General features: G+C 44.3%; 2 protein-coding genes and 1 non-coding gene across 3 annotated transcripts in view; 1 reads left to right on the top strand and 2 right to left on the bottom strand.

Annotated features, from left to right (window-relative positions):
* Positions 1-208: 208 nt before the first annotated feature.
* On the bottom strand, positions 209-18,605 carry LOC125947314 (cadherin-like and PC-esterase domain-containing protein 1). Its single transcript, XM_049671761.1, is given in 12 exon segments — positions 209-1,640; positions 5,478-5,624; positions 6,869-6,956; positions 9,517-9,602; positions 9,888-10,127; positions 11,933-12,069; positions 13,512-13,638; positions 14,489-14,675; positions 15,221-15,410; positions 17,399-17,467; positions 17,535-17,569; positions 18,519-18,605. Coding segments are annotated over 12 exon segments (1,464 nt in total). The 5' UTR covers positions 18,566-18,605; the 3' UTR covers positions 209-1,529.
* Positions 13,978-14,049, top strand: Trnat-cgu (transfer RNA threonine (anticodon CGU)). Its single transcript has one exon. It is a non-coding gene; the product is annotated as a tRNA-Thr (tRNA).
* A 506-nt stretch (positions 18,606-19,111) lies between the features above and the next one.
* LOC119461118 (uncharacterized) overlaps positions 19,112-20,232 on the bottom strand; it is a 43,190-nt gene continuing 42,069 nt past the window's right edge. The window contains exons 12-13 of the mRNA XM_049672838.1: positions 19,858-19,960; positions 19,112-19,251 (exon numbers count right to left, since the gene is read on the bottom strand). Of these exons, the coding sequence (XP_049528795.1) occupies positions 19,112-19,251; positions 19,858-19,960 (243 nt within the window). The remainder of the gene's footprint in view (positions 19,252-19,857; positions 19,961-20,232) is intronic.

Raw genomic sequence — 20,232 nt, 5'->3', positions numbered from 1 at the left:
CATAGAAAGAGTAATGGTCGCAGATTCTTTTTTTCGTAGAACTGTATTCGATTGGGTTGCTCGCATACAGAGCCCATTCAACCACAAGGCGCCGAGAGAGTTAGCCAATGACTGATACTGCGCATGAACATCGCGGTGGCGATTAGGAACGGTCACTCCGAAAGCAATGGCGTGGCGCTGCGAAGAGACTTGAATCCTTACCTTCTGTTACTCTTGAGGGATAAAATAACCAAAAAAGGTTCACCTTACGAGCAAGTAGACCTCAAAGTGCCCGACGAATCAACAAATAGACCAGCATATATTTTTTTTTCTTTTCCCATGTCATGACGAAGTTCTTAAACATAAGAGAAATAAATGTCCCGGCGGTGCGTTTTGGTGTGGTAATAGGGGACAGCGTTCAGGCTGCGTAAATCTAAGGAAACATGCACATAAACAAAGTTTTATTTGTGAATGTATATCTTTTCCACTGAAATCACACATAATCTTCTTCTCGTGTTTCCGTGGCTCTTCTGTACGCGTTCCCAAGTGTATAGCGTTTCGAATGCGGCGCCGTCACGAAGGACTTCATTTGTATCTCCACGGGAACATTTGTATTTTGTGAACAGCCAACGAACACACTTTTTTGTAGATTTGTTTGTGCGTGCATGTGTTACCTTAGAACTATGTCTCTGTATTCTGTACCCCCTATCATTACTCTTAATATTTACATCGTTGGTACGCATCCATCAAGTCAAAGTCGGGAGTAGCCGGTCTCGCCTAGAGGCACCATGTTATGCTTAAACACTAAAGAAAATCGGACACACGAAAGCTTCTAAGGACCGCTCTAAGAGTGATCGAAAGGAAAATGATACGCGTAACATCACGACACATAGAGTGGTACAGTAGATCAAACACAAGTTGATGATTACTCTAGTTAAGGTAAAAAGGAGTTGTTGGGCAGTGTGTGTAATGCGTAGACAGATAACCGGTGGTCCGTATAAGTAACAGAATGGGTGTCATGGGGAAGGAAGCACAAGTTGCTGCGTGAGATAGATGGAGTGATGAAATATGGAAATCTGCGTGCTTAAAGGGGGTTAAGTTCTTGCAGGACAGGGGTGATGAGACGCCTCTGCCTCTGCAAGAAGCCTTTCTCAGCGACGTGAAATTAGCTAAGCTTATACCATGCGTCATCATCGTGGTCATAACCATGCATGGTTATGACCACGATGATGACGCGAAAACAGCAAGCACCGGCATTTTAGGAACGACTCAATCACTCGGAGCTCAAATGAACATGAAGCCATGATGGTGGTTATTATTGCTGCGTGCTGTATGAGTCAGCTGGCTGTTGTCGTCTTCGAGATGATTTCGTGCATATTTATTCTCCGCGATCCGGCTTTCTTGCTTTCCACGTTCTTGCGTCGTTAGCACCACACACTCTGAAGCACGGCGCACTTTGCGTCACTGGAGAGCCGGCGCTGTTGTGAGCTTATATTCATGAAAGACGTGGTATCTTCTTCGTATAGCCTCGACGTGACGTAAGCCTTTGTTCACGCCGGCGTTGTCCTGTGTCCCTGGCAAAGACGACTCAGCAGAATGTCGCTGTAAGCCTGGTTCACGGGACCCTCGACGCGATACGTCGTCAGGGAGTCGCTGACGACCTAGAACAAGGAAGGGGAGAAAATAAGACGCAACATTGCTTCACTACCGCCACAGCAAGTAACGTATTGCATTTGTTTACTGCACAGCACGTGACTAGTAAAATGGAGGTGAGAAAAATTGAGCCGTATTAATAGTATACCTATTTGTGCATAAAATACCGAGCATAGCCAACCGCACACATAAGCGCACGCACGTGTGTGTGTGTGTGTGTGTGTGTGTGTGTGTGTGTGTGTGTGTGTGTGTGTGTGTGTGTGTGTGTGTGTGTGTGTGTGTGTGTGTGTGTGTGCACGTACAGCACATACGCATGCATGCATGCTCGCGCGCGCACACACATACACACACACACACACGCACACAAACAAACAAACAAACAAACAAACTAGCATTTACAACAAATCTGGTTTCAAATTATAGACGTTATCTGTCAAAGCGCACGTCAGTTGCAGAAGTAACTTCCAAGGCAGGTAACATCCGTGAAGTTTACGTATCAACTTCAATTACTGTGTTCTGGAAATGAATTCAGTCGCTGCTCGATACAGATGAAAGCTTAATGAGCAATAAGCCCGAAGCTTGCGTAAGTCAGTGTTCTCGGTGTCAGTGTTATTGCCTTTCTTTCTTTTTATCCTTCTGTGTGCAGTCTCCGTTTGTCCTACGGAGGTATTCCTTCGATGAAGATATTGCAGTGTGTGTGTGAAAACTTTTTATTTACAAAAGTCCTGAGGCTCGACTATTTCAAGCCGAGGCAGGCCGCACCCACGATGGCACCGTTAGGCCCAGCCCTTCAGCGACATCGTGGGCCCTCTGGACAGCCCGTAGCTGATCTTGAAAAGATGAACTCTGTAGCATCTTCTTCCAATGGAGCCATTCTTCTTCGGGGTTGGTGAGAGTCGCAGGGCATCCCGCGTACTGTGAAAACATTCTCAGTCCACGGTGCAAGATTCGGCAGCATCTGAGAGTCCTACCCGGTGCAGTCTCAGTTCTACTGATTAGGCGGAATGTGATAATATATAGCAACTATCCGACCTCTTCACTTCGTTAAACTCTGATTATTGCCAAAACAATGGTTCGGAAAAAATGAACACAAGCAATTTGCAACAACGTGTAGACATTTCAAAATGATGAGCGTGTTCGGAATTGTAGAAGTAAGCTTATCGTTTGAAAGTGTCAACAGGGACACTGGGTTTCAGAACATGGCGGCCTGTATTGTGTCGATACGGTTGGAGCGCCTCAGCAAAAACACGAGTGATCAATTGTGCTAAACCTTTCACACAGAGGTATCGTGGAATCGCACTGCTAAGGGAGAAATGCCCTAGCGTTCAGCTTGCAACTGACGGGTGGTCTGCTCCGGACTGCCGTCAGTTTCACTTCGCTCCTCCTCGAAGAGGCGATCTCCTGAACACCACATTGCCATGTGCTGAACACGGTTTAAATCATGGATTCGGCAGCTCAAAGAGGTTCGACGTAATGCGACCGCATTACTCTCGCATTTACTGCTAAATAGCCACTGATTTATTTTTTTTTCTTTCTTCAGCATCATTCACGTGAAATAACCCAATAAGGAGAGAGATCCTTGCGGCTGCTTCCCGGGCCATAGTGTACTGTAGTGTGGTTGGGCGAATATTCTATATCTCGAACATAAATTAACTCAGCGAAAAAAGATTAACAATCAAAATCCACTGAAATTGGTTCCGACAAGGTTATTAAGTGAAGGATACACTAAAGGATGATAGTAGAAGTCATAGTCATGAGCATGACTCAGCAAAAATTATGACTCAGCGAAAAATGATTAACACTCAAAAACCACTGGAATGGGTTTGAACATAAATGATAGGTCATGACATGAATGTCATGGCATGCGTGTCATGTAGGTCATGAAACAGCCGCCTACGTCTTGGTGCTCTCAAAGTCGTTTCGTTAACTTTGTAGGCTACCCGCACACTGCTTCGCTTAACATCAATCCTCACAGGGCGCGGGATCTGCCGGTTATTGTTTTTTTTTTTTCTTCACAAGGATATTTGGCACTCAATTCGACATCTAATGCCCGTTTATTTATTTTTTGGAATAAGCGTATTCTATTCGACTAGAAGGTCCCACTGCTTAAATACCGCTATTATTTTAGTTGCATATGCAAGCTGAGAAAGCGCCACTGACTTTGAGACCGTGGTCTTCCCGCAGCGTTCAGCTGCGCCCTTCTGCGCCAAAGCACGCGCGCGCCATCTATCCGTACGCCGGCACAACTGGCGCTTCCACAGCGGGAAACCGCTGCGATGAACGCGCTTCACTGTTGAGGTGGTTGAGTATCTTAGAGAACTGCACAAAGATGCCCGCACATTTGATGCCGCTCTTACAGTGTTAGAAAACTGTCATATCGGGAAGCATGCAGCGAAAACACCAAGGAGCAACTTTATAAAGAATAATTCCTGGAGGTTGTTTTGTGCTAACGAAGAGCTGTCTTTTGTAGAACAAAATTCCGTCGTCACTCAAACATACAACTTTAATTTTTCGACGCAAGGTCTAACGCACCTCAATGTTTTCGAGAAATGCCTCACTGGGCGACATGTGAAGCACTTTGGGCACTTGGACAATTTAAAGGCACGTAAATATAGGGTGGGTGCGGATGGTTCAGCGAACCAATGAAGAAGCCTGAGCTCTTGGTCACAACAAAATATATAAAAGCGTAACTGAACTCCGTTGGACGAAATATGTTGTCGAGGTTACTTGATTCGTCTGGTACTAGTCGTCTTCAGGGGGCTAATATCCTTGTAAAACTCCTTTTAGAATACATTATACATTGCCTTTAATTTTTTTCTTCAAAATTCATTCGGAAGCGATTACTCAAAATATTCATTCTATTATGAAGTCCATTGCATGTGGAACTGTACGGAAGTTTTTACTTATATTTTTATCATCCGCTTTCGAGAAGTTTGACAATGAATCGATCAAGACTTCTGCGTTGTCACAGATGGCGGAAAGCATCCTTGAAGTGTGTTTAGAATTCTTTGAGACTGAGTGAGATGGTTACTTTATTCGTGTACATGGATATGCAGCTTGGTGATATCTAACCGTGGTATTTAAATTAAAAAAGTGTTTCACATTCGTAACATACCAGTAGACAATAAAAACCAGCTTGAATAACGACTATATCGCGTAGCTGTATTCGGGTCTCAGGAGGACATAGGTCTGACGTTGTATAATCAGAAACATTCTTTCGTTTTCCCCATTTGCATGAAACTTTTTAAAAATTATTATTTGAAACTTTTATCTTAAGCACTGTTTTCTGCCCGCGTTCTCTCTGGTATGTAACACACTCATTTCTAACGAGTTTGTTACAACAAAGCAAGCGTGGTCTTTAACAACAAAACAAGTGTCTTTTAAAACACACTTGTTTTGTAACACTGCATTCTTGCAATATACATTGTTGGTGCTATGCATTTCGTCTTCCTCCCGATGTAAGAGTGACCCAAAATGATTGTTCTAAGAGATTTCATTGAATAAGAATGTCGTAACAAATGGTAAATGGATGAAATCAACGAATGCCCTATTAAAAGACCCATATCCCCTGTTACTACCACATCCAATAATCCCATATGAATATGAAAATATACGGGTGCTTATATAGAACCTTTTATATCCATACGAAATTATTAGTTAAGCAACAGCTTTTAACAGCGTGACACAGAGCACAGCAAAATAACCAAAGGACACAGTGTTTGAATACTCTATTAGGGGGACACACATTTCTTCAATAGTGCCACCCCGGGGTCCCGCAATAAGCTGTTAAATTTTCACCTAAATTGCGACGTGACCACCGAAGCACTAAGACAGTGCCAACCTACCTTGTGGAAGTGGCAGGCACAGTTCCCTTGCATAAAGTCCTTGAACCTCGCCGTAGTCATGTTAAACGTGTCGACCACTTCCATGCCAAGCTGGCGTGCTTGGCGGATGATATCCTGGTTGGTTCGGCCTAGGATTTGCTGGCTTCTCTAAAAGACATGGAACGGAAGAGGCATGTATAGTCCAATGTTAACCGTGTAATTCATAAAAGCCACGCACTCATAAAGGCTTTCAACCAAACTTATTTGAGAGCAATATGTTAGGTGCAAGTGAGCGCTAGGTAAGTGTCAGTGGATGCGAGTCTGAGATCGAATAAGCGAGCACAAGTAATTAGAGGCGTATACTTCCAAGAAAGCTCGCTACATTAAACCATCTGATTAGGTTCCAAACAACGCTATCCCGTTTGCACTGCGGGCTAAGTGGTATTTTACAAAAAAAATAAAAGTATCTTCATTGAAACAATAAGCCATAGTGGAAACGGGAAAATGTGACGAAACCAACGTAATAGGCATTTGCAGAAATTTGGCTTAGTTTGTTGCTCTACCATAATGCCACATGCACATTTGCTACAGCAAAGTTTCCAGACGTTCGAAACTCTCGTGATGTTTGAAACAATGACGAAAATCACTATGTGCTATCAGTAGGTGAACTAATCGTATCAATGCCTAAATTGAGACATTGAACGAGCGTTCGCCCTACGGCGAGGTGTCACTGATGGCAGTCGAAATTAAGCTGGTCCATCGCTTGCGTAGGTGGCTGTGGGAGCAAAGTGGTGTATCTCTACAAATGCTCTAGATTTTGTAATGATGTCCATAAAAAACTTTCACGGTTTTCTCTGACGAGCTGATTTTTACAAGCTCGTGTTCCTTGCCCGTGAAATTTCATTAAAGAAACGAAAGAAAAAGGGGAAATACGACGAAACGAAACGTTTTGCTCGCTAAAACATGATTGTAGTACTTGTCAGCATGTAGTTTTTAACTGTAGGTTTTAACGCGAAGAATTCTTCTCCGAGTCCAAGCATTTTTTGGCGAGCGAGCTTATCTCTCCGTTTTCGTGGGCTGATCCCGGTGACAGTGCAGTGTAAAATTATGTGCCACATGGTTTTAGATTGCTTTCAATCTTATATCCTGTCATTACGAACACTGTGTCTCACCATTATAAATATAAACTTTACAGCATATGATCCAGCGGTACATAACCGTTCGCTGCACAGCAGTTACATTATTCATACAACCACTCTCTACAAACCATGAATGCTTCGCCTTACGCAGACATCAACTACAGTTAAGTCTGCGCAATTTCTTTTAATCGACTTATATATCACTAGAACACTAGTTGGACGATAAAGCCTGATTATCAAGTAATTACGTGTAACGAAATAATAGCGACTTACCAAACTTCTCCGGTGAACACCATCTGTCCGTTGGTGGAAGCCAGATCCGAATGTCTTTATTATGATCTTCGCTTTATCCAGGCCAAGTCTGCAGGGTACATCGAACAATGTTTTGTCTTGCTTTCTTTCCGGAATGTAAAAATAAATTTAAATAATAAGTAAGCGGCCGACATTCTACAGCAGTTGTGCTTCTGCCACCCACACGGTACATGGAAATCCGCATAGTCACCGCATAAGACACGACTTTTACGATGTGATAACTAACGCAAAAAAAAGAGTTTAAAAAAAATTGTTGAAAGTAAGAGCATCATACTGAACCTAATAAGAAAACACTTTACGAAAATGTCAATTTTACATTACTGAAAACGAAACTCTGTCGCATCATTTTTCAGACTGTTGCTCATTTTCCCACATAGTCTCAATTTCCCTGCACACATTTTCCCCACTGATCGGGAAGCTTGAACATGCCCCTCCGATAGAGCATCATTCCAGCCTTGCAAAGACAGTGACGTCTTGCTGGGCGGATCGCCTCTGGTACCTCGTATCGTTGGCCTCGCATTTGGCAACTTTGAGGCGGGTTTGGAAGCACTTTCTTGTCCATTGTATAAATTCTCTCCACTGTTAAAGGGACCATGACACCAAATTTTCGAGCTAAATTATGCACTGCATGTTTACCTATAGGCGTCCCACAGAAAAGCTGCCAAAATTTGAGTGCATTCGGTGCAGTAGAAATTTCGTATATAATTTTTTTTAATGTCGCATTTGAGCCGTAAAACAGTCTGGCGACACTGAGGGGTGATGAAAGGAATAGGCACCCCCGGGAACGGCTCTTTCGGATAACAGAAGTCGGTCTCTAAGGTCATGCTTTGACTGCAAACACCGGAAGTGATCGCAGGTGCTGGAAATACGTCACGGCCGCCATGCGTTGTTTCGTTTTTTTTTTTTTTTTTTTTTCCATGTGCAATGAACTCGGCGGCATCTCTGGGGTTTCCTACAGCTTTTTATCGCAGAACTGAAGGAATTGCGGGTACCATTCAGCGCGACTCCGGCTGCCCGGGCGTGCGAAAAAAGAAGTCCGATGTGGTTTCGAACTGTTTCAAAGCAGACGAAACAGAGGTGGCCCCTCAATTTCTTACGTCACAAAGCCTTGCCAAAATGCCGGTTGCTGTTGATGCGAGGCGTTTAGAGGCAGCGATATGAAATTGAAATTTTGGTTTAGAATATGCACTGAGAGTCCAGTTATCTTGCGTGTATAACCATATTGGGGCCTCCCTTCTTAGTTACAATGGTGCAAGAGGGCGCGTATTGTCGTGCTGCAAGAACACATTTCTTCCCTGTGAAGGAGCTTCTGCCATGTTTCAACGTATCGAGCCGCATTTGTTTTCTGGTAACCTAAGCTTTCAATCGTCTCTTGAACTGCACTGTACCAAATTTCAAGCTTCTCGCTATTGCGGCTATTGTTGCTCGCTCGCCTTCTTTGATGAGCGCATCATTGGTCTCCTTGTTGGCGTCGGTCATGGCTATCCAAGGGCGACCACTCTGAAGCTGATCTTCAATGCTCGTCTGGCCATTTTCGGAATGTCTGACCTATTTAACGCACACTGCCTTGGATCATTCAAGCACTGCCGCACGCAAGCTGATCGTCTTCCGAATTTCGGCTGCTAAAATTTACTTTTTCACCAGAAATATCGCAGCACGTTGTCGAAATAAAACATCGTGTGCTTCCATTTCGTCTAGTGTAGTGATGGCTAGATTATATAAACTGGTGATGACAAACGGCCATCTATGATTGCATAAAAAGTGGTTCCGCATACCGACAAACACTCATTGTTGTGTGCTTTCAGGTTTGCGTAAAAAATAAACAGTTGACCATTACTTTTAGTACGCCCTCTCTATGTAAACACGAACACTTGAGCTCGATACTTTTGAACATAGAAATCAAAGGTTACAATGCCCCTCATAATGATAAATTCATTAAGCAGCAAGTTTAGAGCACAAGGGGGTTGAGATACATTATTACAATTATAACACAAAAATCAGCTGAAAACGCCAGTTGAATGGCGGGGTTGCTTCATGCAGTAAACTAGAGCCTGGACTTAATTACAGTGGGTATTTCTGCCTGCTTGTCAGATGTTTCACGGTTGGTCCTGTGATGGGTGGTATTGATTGTTGCACCCACTGACAAGCCCGAGCCCTTGTCTGGTGTGGTGAACGGTGTCAAACAATCGGCTCAAGTTCACGGCATCTTGGATTATGGTCTCAGCCCACCTCGGTCGATTCTGCCGTCGTCTCACTTCTATAAATAATTATCCTTGTCTGTTTGTTGTCCTGTTTATTTCTCCTTCTTGTCAGGTGTTTCTTGCTCTTCTCTCAAGAAATAATCAAATGTCGGAGCTAGCTGCTCTGACGCCAACATACCCTTCTCCTCTCCTGGAAGGTTATGTCATTGGTTCTAATCCAAACAAGACAAAAGAGTCGCAGTACGATGGAAACGATGTGATCAACAAATATGGCAGGCGTCAGTCTGGAACCAACGTTTCGGCAAGGATATCTTTTCGTAAGGGTGCTGACAAGTTCCCTTGTCGAAATGCTGGCTCCAGGCTGAGGTTCCCCTTGTTCGTCGACAGCATTTCCATACTGTCACGCACCCTTTCAGAGTTGTCGTCAGCGATGACAGCTGCTTGAGGTTGAGCCATTGCACTCCACCGACGACCAGAACTGTTCTCTCGCTGTTCTGCAGTGTACGGCATGCTGAAAATTTTCCAGAGACAGACAATGTGATGTGCCGATCGTTGCAGACCATTTGACTGTTAAAGGCACCAAATCTAGTAACGCTTTCTAAGTAATCGGGGTGACATAACACTTGTAATTCTTGATGCATAAATGCTGTTATTTGACAGTCGCTGGATCCATCAGAGTTATATTTGTTGCATTTGCATGAAAACTTTCCAGTGAGTGTTTGGGACTGAATCTTAATTTGTATGACACATTCTTCCTCTCTTTATTATATCTCTGAGACTTACGTAAGCGCTCACCTGTCGACCAGCTGGTTCAGTGTTCGGGCCAGCGTAGGGCGCCGATTCGGTGGCAGCCAGAACTGCGGGTAGTAGGCGAATCCCGCAGCGGTGCGGCCTCCGTTCAGGCGCTGCGCGTGCAACGCGATGCCGTGGCTCTTGTGCCACTCGCCCAGCGTGCCGTTGAGACGCATCAGCACGTAGTACATGATGCCGCGATTTGTCGAGTCTCCCAGGAACAGCAGCTGCTGCGTCAAGCGGGCCCAGAGCGCGCCGCGCTCGTTAGGAACTCGTTAGGTAAAGATGTCAGCAATTTGCGTCTCATATGAGGACTTCAGTGAAAAGACATATTGTGAAACACAACCTTTTGTTTCCATTAACTTCGCGAAGAGAATGTGAAGTTGCACGTTACATCTGAAGCATGCGTATGTTGCCGTTGGAGCTTGTTTTCCACATGCGTACAAGGCGGTCGGTGTGGTAGACACGGACTAGCGTCAATTGTTTCTGATTGTTGCCAGAGTAAAACTCTCTAGAGCATTTAATTCATTACAATATGTTCGTAGGTTTGATTCTACGAAGTCAAGCTGAGACCGCCCTTCGTGAGAGCGTCGACGTGAACTTGTAGCGTGGCCAGATCAGTGGCAGCCTTCGTCAGGGCGAAGCAATAGAGAACTCGTGCAAATAGAACTCTTGCTTGTTTTTTGCTCGCCATACGAACAGCCAATCCGACCCACCCATATTTACATGCGTTTTTACAGAATCTCGTCTGAATCAGTCGACATCGGTTTGGCGACAGGTTGACTCAAGCAGGGTCGAACTCATTTTTGTCGTGCCCGTATAAACAGTGCTTACACATATAGGCTTGCTCAAGTGACAGGTTTTGCGACCAATATTTTTGTACAATGTATGTGGCAGAGGACGTATGTGGCAGCAGGATTTTGTACATTTATTTGCTCCCTAAACGTATAAGTGTAGGCCTGGCAAAGTTTTAACGGAAGTCAAGAGAGGGCAGCACTGATGCTCGCATTTGATAACATGAACTGATTACGACCCTTTATGATACACCTGCAGCACCACGAAAGACACTTTTTTTGTCCCATGGGTCTCATATCACATTCTTCAAAGCACTATATGTAACTATGCTGAACACTTTTGTATCCGCGTTTGAAATTCAACTGCTGCGCCATGTGCATGTGCTTCTTGCACGTCTCTTAGAACTGTTTTGTTTGTTTGTTTGTTTGTTTGTTTGTTTGTTTGTTTGTTTGTTTGTTTGTTTGTTTGTTTGTTTGTTGTTGTTTGTTTGTTTGTTTGTTTGTTTGTTGTTTGTTTGTTTGTTTGTTTGTTTGTTTGTTTGTTGTTTGTTTGTTGTTGTTTGTTTGTTTGTTTGTTTGTTTGTTTGTTTGTTTGTTTGTTGTGTTGGTGGGGGAGGGGGAGGGAGGAGGGGATGCGTGCGTGTTTTTAACGTATCTTTCTTCGTGGTTGCCGTATGACGTGTGTAGTAATAATATGCCACTGTGAGTGACTGACGCGGCTCCCTGATGCATTCCGTTGAATGCAGTATGTTATTCCTTTCCTTATCTTAATATGTTTATATCCATGCATTCATTTAATCAGAATGTTATAAATGAATGGTCACTCATCATTCATTTCTTGTTTTTGTACCCATTTATATTGGTCATTCGTTTCTAATTAATTTCATCTTCTTTCTGGGGTTTTGCGCGCCAAAACCAGTTATGATTATGATGCACGCCGTAGTGGAGGGCTCCGGATTAATTTTGACCACCTGGGGTTCTTTAACGTGCACTACAACGCAAGCACACGGGCGTTTTTGCATTTCGCCTCCATCGAAATGCGGCCGCCGCGGCCGGGATTCGATCCCGCGATCTCATGCTCAGCAGCGCAACGCCTTGGCTGACTGAGCCACCGCGGCGGGTAATTAATCTCATGTGCTGTAACATTAAGACAACTTTAGTACATCTGTACGCTCCACTCAAGTAAATATCCACGTTCAATTTGTGGAACAATGGAAGTGGACGGTTGCGTTTCCCACCTTCCTTCCTTCCAGACACGTCTTCAGGGATGTGTTGGACACTTCGGGATAGCGACACTTGAAGGGTGCCCATCGCGCCATACTCCAAATACACGAATCCGAGCTTGCACAGTTCATGCAAGGTAACAGCCACCGACCTGCAAGGATATTTTTCATCTAAAAACACTTCTATAGGCTGTGAACAATGTATTGCATGCACAGCGGTGCGTGACTTCTTACTGATTATTACATTTTCTAGTTTCACTAATATGGAAGGCTTACGCGCGCAATACTCGCTTATAGTTTATGCACAAGACGAATGTCATTGTTCGCGATATGCCGCACGCTCACCGTAGATGTAGTGGGGCTAGAAGTAGCAGGTAGAGTTTGGTAGTGCCAACATCTCTTTATATATCCATGTCATTTAAGTGAGTTGTATTTCTCATTATTTTAGTCACCTTCTAAGTGGGCATTAGGGGCATTATGAGCATTAGTAAGATTAAGAACATTATTGTACATGCCAGATTTCATTTTTTTATTCCATCGCTTCAGTCCACTTAAATGCATCTCCCAAAGTAAATAGTTAATATAGGTTGTTCCTTTGGCTGTGTATATCCGTAATGAATGCAGGAAGATTCCATTTGAATGTGTTTGTGTGCTTGCATGCAGCCAATTTTATTTGTGACATGACCATTTTCGACATTCCTTCAACTCCTTTCATAGTTTCTAGTCTCACCACCAGTTCAGTTGAATAAAGCTAAATTTTAAACGCATGACGGCCCCTCTATCAACAAGTGCATCAAATCAATGCTCGCGCGAGCAATTTTTTTACGTTGACCTCTTACGGGGCTTAAATGTATTGAGACTCGGAAGTGACTATAACAATTTGTGTGCTAATTTTTTTTTCTTTTTTTTTTTTTTTTTTTGCAGCGAAGCGGTGTATAGCTAGGGTTCTATGCATTTTTCGTGCCCGTCAACAGATCAGCGTCTGCAAAAACGCAGCTCCCTGAATTTGATGCAAAATCGCTTCATTCTATGCAAAAGCGTATACGTCTCATCACTTGGATATGCATTTCAGTAGATTAGTTATCTATAGGCACCATTTTCAAGATCATTAGACTCTCAGGTAGATAATAAGGGTTTCTCAAAGATTTGCCGCTGTGCGACCCGCGCTGGCCATGTGCACGCTCGCACCGCCGTCTCTTTGGCGTCGTTCCAAGCGCTTGCTTGCCTAATTTCCTTCCGCTCTCCCGGCGTGGCGGTCCCGTCCCACGTGTCTAGTTTCCTCCGGCTCCCCGAGTAGTCTTCCCACTCGGATGTATGTGTCGGATCAAGACCACCAATCAAAATAAAAGTGTGTGTGCGGCTGTCTTTCTTCGGGATGGCTGCCGTTGCCGCTCAAGAGAAATGTAACTTGCTCATACCTTTTATCCAAATTCTGTGTCACCTCTATTTCGTGTGCTAAACTGCTTCGCTGGTAATCGACATTCACGGCAGCGGAATGGCACGTGATTTTTTATTAGTTAACGCAAAGCTTCATACCGGGTGGCAGACGCACAAATTCTCATCTGAGTGCAAATTTGCAATAAACTGCTCTCACCGTCTTCGTGCCCTGAACGACAGATATCGAGCGCTTGCAGTCTCTGGACCATTGACGTCCATGATTCTTCGGCGTTCTCCGGATGGAGCCCGCACGGCTCCTTGGGATAAATCACAAGCTCGCAGCTCTGAAAGTCGACACCAAGATTAACGAGTAAATGCCAGGCTGCGAACATATTCAAATTCTAAGTAATTCAGCTTTAAATATTTAGCATAAAACTAGCCATAGCTTGGTGGTTCACGTTTAATGGCAAGCCACCTAACTTAACTCTCTTTTGACGCCACCTCATCTTAGTCTTCTATTGCTAATGCCGCAGTGCTCGCGGAGGATGGATGTGATATAAGCATGAGATTATATGAAAGGGAGGGAACAGGACGATCACAAGTGCCACCGCCAGCTCATTTGTGTTGCCATTACGCTACATCTTTCTTTACCATGAAGAATGACATAACAAATGATAAACGGTTCCGCGGTAGCTCAATGGTGAGAGCATCGCACTCGTAATGCGAAGACGTGGGTTCGTTCCCCACCTGCGGACAGTTGTTTTTTCATTCATTTTCATTTTCATTAATTTATCATTTCTTTATTCGTTATTAAGTACAAGTAATTTTCCCCTATGTTGTCCTTGGTGTTATTGTTTGTTGGCTCATTATGATATAACAAATGATAGAATCTTTAGAAAGCTCTAGGGGCTCCCTCCAATGGTGGCATGCAAAGTTAGCCAGTATTTCCTCTATAATCTCAGGACAACATGCAATGCCAGAACTGTGACCAGAGGTCAACTACCGAACAGGGATGCCACAGCACATTTTGTATTACCTGATATCTAAATTAAATATGCATGGGTAGTCGTAATTGTTTTCAATTCGCACTGTAGACAGAGTTATCTATTTATCAAGTATAATATGTATGCCTTTGAGTCAGATTAATTATTCGTATATCTATAAGAAATTCAAAAGTGTGCCATCGTACCTCACCTGCTTGAGGCTGCAGACCGCATAGCGACCGGCGATGTGTGGCTGAAGTGCTTCGTGTGTCGAGGTGCGCTCGCGCCTGAAGACACTCAGCACGTACGCGTTAGCGACACGGGCATCGGCGTGCCTGATGTCCACCACCACCACGCTAATCCGGTTGTAGCCGAGGCCCAGCGTGTAATTCACAGGCCTGCGGCGGAGCACCGTTAGTTAGACACGTCACACTGGGGAACTTCACAGGCAAACATGTGACCCTGGGGAACACTGGGGAACAAAGATCAGCAGCAGTTACTCGCTAATATAGGCTTCACCGCATACCATGTACTAGGCAAGCACTGGTTTGGCATGTACTATCGTTCTATGGTTGTACATTTTCGCTAAATGAAAATTTCTGAACTTTCAACGACATCCCATCAGGCCAGCACCCTTTTCGATTTCTGCTGCTGTCGACGTCAGTGGTGTTATCGGCGTCGTTATACATGCGTTGCGTCTCGTCGGTCGACAAATGAGTCATGTGCGATTAGCCGACGCCGTCGCAAGTTGTCAGATCGGTACTGCTGGAACATATACGGTTTAGCGGGCAAAGAAAGACTAAAGCGTGCAGGCGAAAGGACGCGCCCAATACTATTGCATATCTTTAAGTTCGCCAAGCAATTCACGTGAACGGCTTGGTGCACATAGCGCTAACATAATCCACGTAATAGTTATGCACCTCTGTTCAGTGCAAGTGCATACCTGGCTGGTCCCAGTCTGTCGTCGAGGCGAGCCTCTGCATGACAGTAGAGGGCTCTGGCGCGGACTTCCACGGTCATCTGCTCGTAAGGCACGTCTATATGGTATTCCGTCTTGTTGGGATGGAAGGTGGGCGACAAGCTCTGCTCCGGGCTGACGCGAAGCAGGCCTAAGTACGGCAGTGCCGTCGGGTCTGTGGAGATGCAAGAGATCCAGAACTGTTCTTCATGCATACATGGCAACGTTTGCCAGCAAAGAAAAAAAGGCGGCTGAACCCGTCTCCCGATGACTGTCAATGGTAATGAATTGAATCAAAATAGCGACACAACGTGTTGCCATCGTCAAAACGAGTTATGTATGCGGCATGTATGCAGCATGTACTACAGCCCGACTTCTCTTTCGCGCTTCCCTAAGAGCACTCGGCGCCATCAGACGCCGCTGCCGCGAAGTCCGCACGTGACCTCCAAGACTAAAGAAGCGTGGTGCGCCGGTGCCTGCGAAGACTGAGAATGATTCCCTCGCTTGCAGCACACTGAGTGACACATACTTAGCGAATGAAGTTGGCGGGAGGTTCATTGAAGTGCGGCATGCATCCATGACGCAGCTCGTTAAAGCGTTGGCGTGAAAGGCGTTGATTGACGTTAAGATGGATAATTGGGCATACTGGTTGAGCATTATCCGGAGTGAAAGGCGCGAGAACGATGACGGAAAAAGAGAGTCCGTCGTCGTTTTCGCGTTTTTCACTACAGATCGCGTTCTTTGAAAATCGGCACATACCCAGTGCATTTGTGTCACAGCCTGCTGTATTACGTAGGTTTGTTGTTCTTGGGGAACCCTTGTGACGTTGGTTTAATTACACTCGGCATTGAAGAAATTTAAGGGATCCTTTTCGTCATTCATAGAGCGGCACATTCACAGTCGGCGCATACCTATAGTTACCCAAGTTGGCGTCAAAGACGTTCATTGAAAGGCGGTACACGCCTATTTGTAGATACCCAGGGACCCAAGTTCGGATCAAGGAAGTTCATTGAAGACCAGCACGGACCGAGTGACCCATACCCAGTACTCCAAGTTAGCGTTAAAGAGTTTTTTTTCCTAACAACGGTGCTTACCCAGTGCCGCCTCTGCAGTGACCCATGATGGAGTCAAAGAGGTTCGTTGAACAGCGGCACGTATGTATACATTGGCACATACTCAGGGATCAAGTTGGCCCGATGGTTGGTTTCGAAGCCTGTTACCTCAGCACAGCAACCCCATGCGCTGACGATTCGATCGCCGACTGCCCAGTGACCCATAGGCGGGAAAACGGTTAGATACAAACACACAGACATAGATAGGTAGATAGCCCCCGGAAAGTGCGGAAGTATCAAAAGAATGCTAACGCATTAAAAATTAACGTGGCCGTCTCTCCTGATAAATATATTGCAGTACCCATGTAGTACGCTCCATATCACACTCATCTTGGGGACTCGAGATGTGCACCTCGAAGCGCGGTAGATTAAATGCTTCTGGTGGGCTTTCTGCGAAGCGAAGGGCGACACTGTCCATCTGACAGCACGTGGTTGGCAAAAAGCTGATACGGCCCTACAGCCTTTGTGTGGACGTCGTCGTTGCAATCCAAAGAGAACCGTTTTCATGCGTTGTAAGCATGCGAGATTGGATTGCATTGGTATAGCTCACAGTCTATCACACGAGTTCATTTCATTATCTCCTTGCCCCAGACTGTCTGTCTGTTATGCATTAGTACGTACTCGCGCAAGCATATTTCGTTAGCTTCACATTTATAGGTACTTGCTTGTAATGTTTTGAAGCTCTCGAAGAATTTGCGTAATTCTTGGCGAACTTCGTGAAGGAGCTGGAACGTGAAATAATCAAAATTTTCATTTCTTTTATTTCTTTCTCTCTTTCACAATGGGCACCTAGTGTTTACCACAGTGTGACAACTCTTTAATGAGCGTCGGTGCAGCAAACAGAAAGTCTCTTTCTTATTTGCTGCACCTGGTGCACATTCAAAATTCAGTACCAACTCGCCCTTGCTAAACCATTATCGTCCCTATCAAGCTGGCAGCACACTTCGAACGCTGGCATGTGTGCAAAGTATATCATATAAGCTGCTACTATCACTACTTTTACACATCTTTCTGCACAAAAAAGGACGAAGAAGAGCACAGCGATGCTTACCTTGCAAACAATCTATTTCTTCTTCCTCGTACACAAAGTTACGATTAAGGACCTCGCGTAGTTCCTGTTCTGAAAGAAGCGCGTAAGTCACAACCGGCTCAAACATCAAGGTTTTCTCAAGAAAGTCGCTGCGTACCCCTTCTTTGCCTTTCACTGTTAGCCAGGCCGTTCCTGCGAGGAAATGATGGAAGTCGTTAACATCAAATGAAGTTATGTGGCCTTAAGTAATACATAAAACTGACGCTTCTTGGCGAACGTGGTAGCTAATTCTAATGACCGTGCCTGGAACAATAACGTAGTGTTTTGTCCATTGAAAGTTCGAAACCTACCACGAATGCGCAGTTTCGCATGGTATATAACATTTTCTTTAAGGTTTCTCGTCCCGAATAAATGATAGCTCCCTCATTCTAATATGTACGCCATTTTGAGTGTATGTGGAGTATATGGCCGTATAATTTATCCAAGCATGTTCACGCCGCATAATAACAGCAACTGAATCGCAGAGATAAAATAGCGGTGAGTGAGTTGCTCCCAGCTCGACTAAATCAGTCCACTTCTCAAGTTCCACTAACAAGCTTGGCAAGTCTAACAGCTATGGTTTTTAATGATTATTTTGAGAGCACGCGTGGCAAGGCTATATAAGGGACAAGTTAGAGTTAGTGATGTTACCTCCAGAAGATACGCTACTTAAGCCTAAAGAGAGTTAAGAGAGCTCGCAACGTTTTTGACACCCTTAGTGGCTTCCTTATATCTCTGAAGCTGTACTCTGTACTAAATATGCTATAAGTGTGCCTTTTTGTACACTGTGTTATGTTGTGAGATAGTTAACGTGTGAATTCACAGACAGAACAAGTTCAATGTAACTGCAGAGGAACGTTAGTCCATCGAAATAATACGCAGGAATGAGACATACGGATCTACAATGATTTCGAGACCTCCAAATTGTTACACTTATTTACTATGTGCTCGCTGCCTGAACATTATTGTATATAGATGCACCTCATACCCTCTCCCCCTATGCTGTAACGCAGTCTCGTAGTATATGTCAATGAATGATCAGATGAGTGGATAAATATGTGGATTCCGCGTTAAATTGCTTGGTAGCTCAAAGTATATATACCTGTTTTTGCTCTCCACGTCGTCCATTTTGGCGTAGAATTTTTCCATGTCGACGAGGAGCCTGTGTATTTGTGCCGTCTGGTGCTGCTTGCTGACATCAAATCTGTCGAAAGCGGCATACAAGATTTTCATTTAAAAATACTTATTAGGGCCATAGTTCTGGCATATTATTGAAAGCCCAGTAATCGTTGTTCTTTCCTTTTTCCTTCTTCTATGGGTCAATAGCGTCCGGTTAGGGCATCTTATGCATACTCAACCCACAAACTAATTCGCAATGATACCGTGTGAATTTGTTCTGGGTCCTTTATAAAAGCGCAAGTTCTCAAGCAACCTGTGAAGATTGTGCAAATGTTGCTCTCCACCAGACTGCATCAGAATGATATAAGGAAAAATCAAAGCTATTTCATGATAAAGAAACTTCGTTGTTGAAAACAAAAGGCTGAAACTGCTTGTCCTCTCTTTCTAGCAATCCACTGCTATCACATGGGTAAAAAAAATTCCTCTCGCTTGCCAAGTTTGTACAGCCCTGTTCGTTGTTCTGTCAGCTGCAAGACCCTAATATTGCGCCACAATACGTGGCAACTTGAAACACAACTAACCCGACAGATTAGTAGCTTGGCACTTACACTGCTGGACTGCTGGGCTGCCGCTGAGGAGAGGGCTTCTTTCTGGATCTTCTGGTCGAGAGAAGACAGCAGTTCGTTCAATTGAGTGCCCGTTTCCGATGGGTAGATCTTGTCGGTCGTGAAGTGGCGCCCAATGAAGAGAAAGGCTTTGATCAGAAAGTGTCCATTATCTATACCATTACAACATTAAAGATAACTATTGTATAGTCAATAAGGCACTGATAAAAGTAGAATAAAGTAAATGGACCATGGTGGACACTTGTAACGAATGAGGGTAAGACTAGACTAGAACAATTTAGGCAACTTCAACAGCAAGAAACCAGTCAGCAGCTGCGCCACTCTCGAGAACATTAGTTTGTTGAATGGTACCTTTATACATTTGTCTAATACGTGCTAACTGCAGGCAGACAGTGGGCGTCCTAGATTTTTTATTTGCATTTGTAAAAAGATCGTTTTTTTTAATCCGCAATCAAGACAATGGAAAGGTTTATAGGGATCAAAAAAGTGACGTCAAGTTGCATTCTGGTGTACGGCAGGGTGGCTCGATTACTCCATTACAGTGCCATCTTCGAAAAACGCTTTTAGAGAAGTGCATATGTAGGTATAGGAGCACTACTTCATCGCCCCAAAAAAGTTTCAAACGCTCTTGAATTTAAACATTTGTTTCTTAATATGTTCAAACGGAGCTCAAAATATGCTTAGTTTTCGCATTACCTGCACGAACATTCCCTGGACAGTCGTTCTCTCCGCGACTGAGCAAGTAGCTTAAGTCGTTTTCTGTGAGGCAGATGTCATGCGAAAGGCGGCAGAAATGACACTGCAAAAAATCGTGAAGAAGGCGTCAGGTAAACGAGTACCACACGGTCATCCTTATAAGAGGTTCTGCACAGAAAGGGCTGACTACATGAAACTTTTCAGGTTGCTTCGACAATAATATCGCTGTTTGTTGTTTACCGACATGTTCATTACTAAGCGTATAACACGATGAAAAAAAATGTGGTCATTTCACAGGCTATCTATTCTATCCTTCGCATGTTGATGTTCACTTCAGTTATCGATTCAGGAGAACCAGGCTCTCAAAGCACAGTT

Source organism: Dermacentor silvarum, chromosome 8 (genome assembly GCF_013339745.2).
Source record: "Dermacentor silvarum isolate Dsil-2018 chromosome 8, BIME_Dsil_1.4, whole genome shotgun sequence".
Taxonomy (NCBI): Eukaryota; Metazoa; Arthropoda; class Arachnida; order Ixodida; family Ixodidae; genus Dermacentor; species Dermacentor silvarum.
This window is presented reverse-complemented; position numbering and strand designations above follow the sequence as displayed.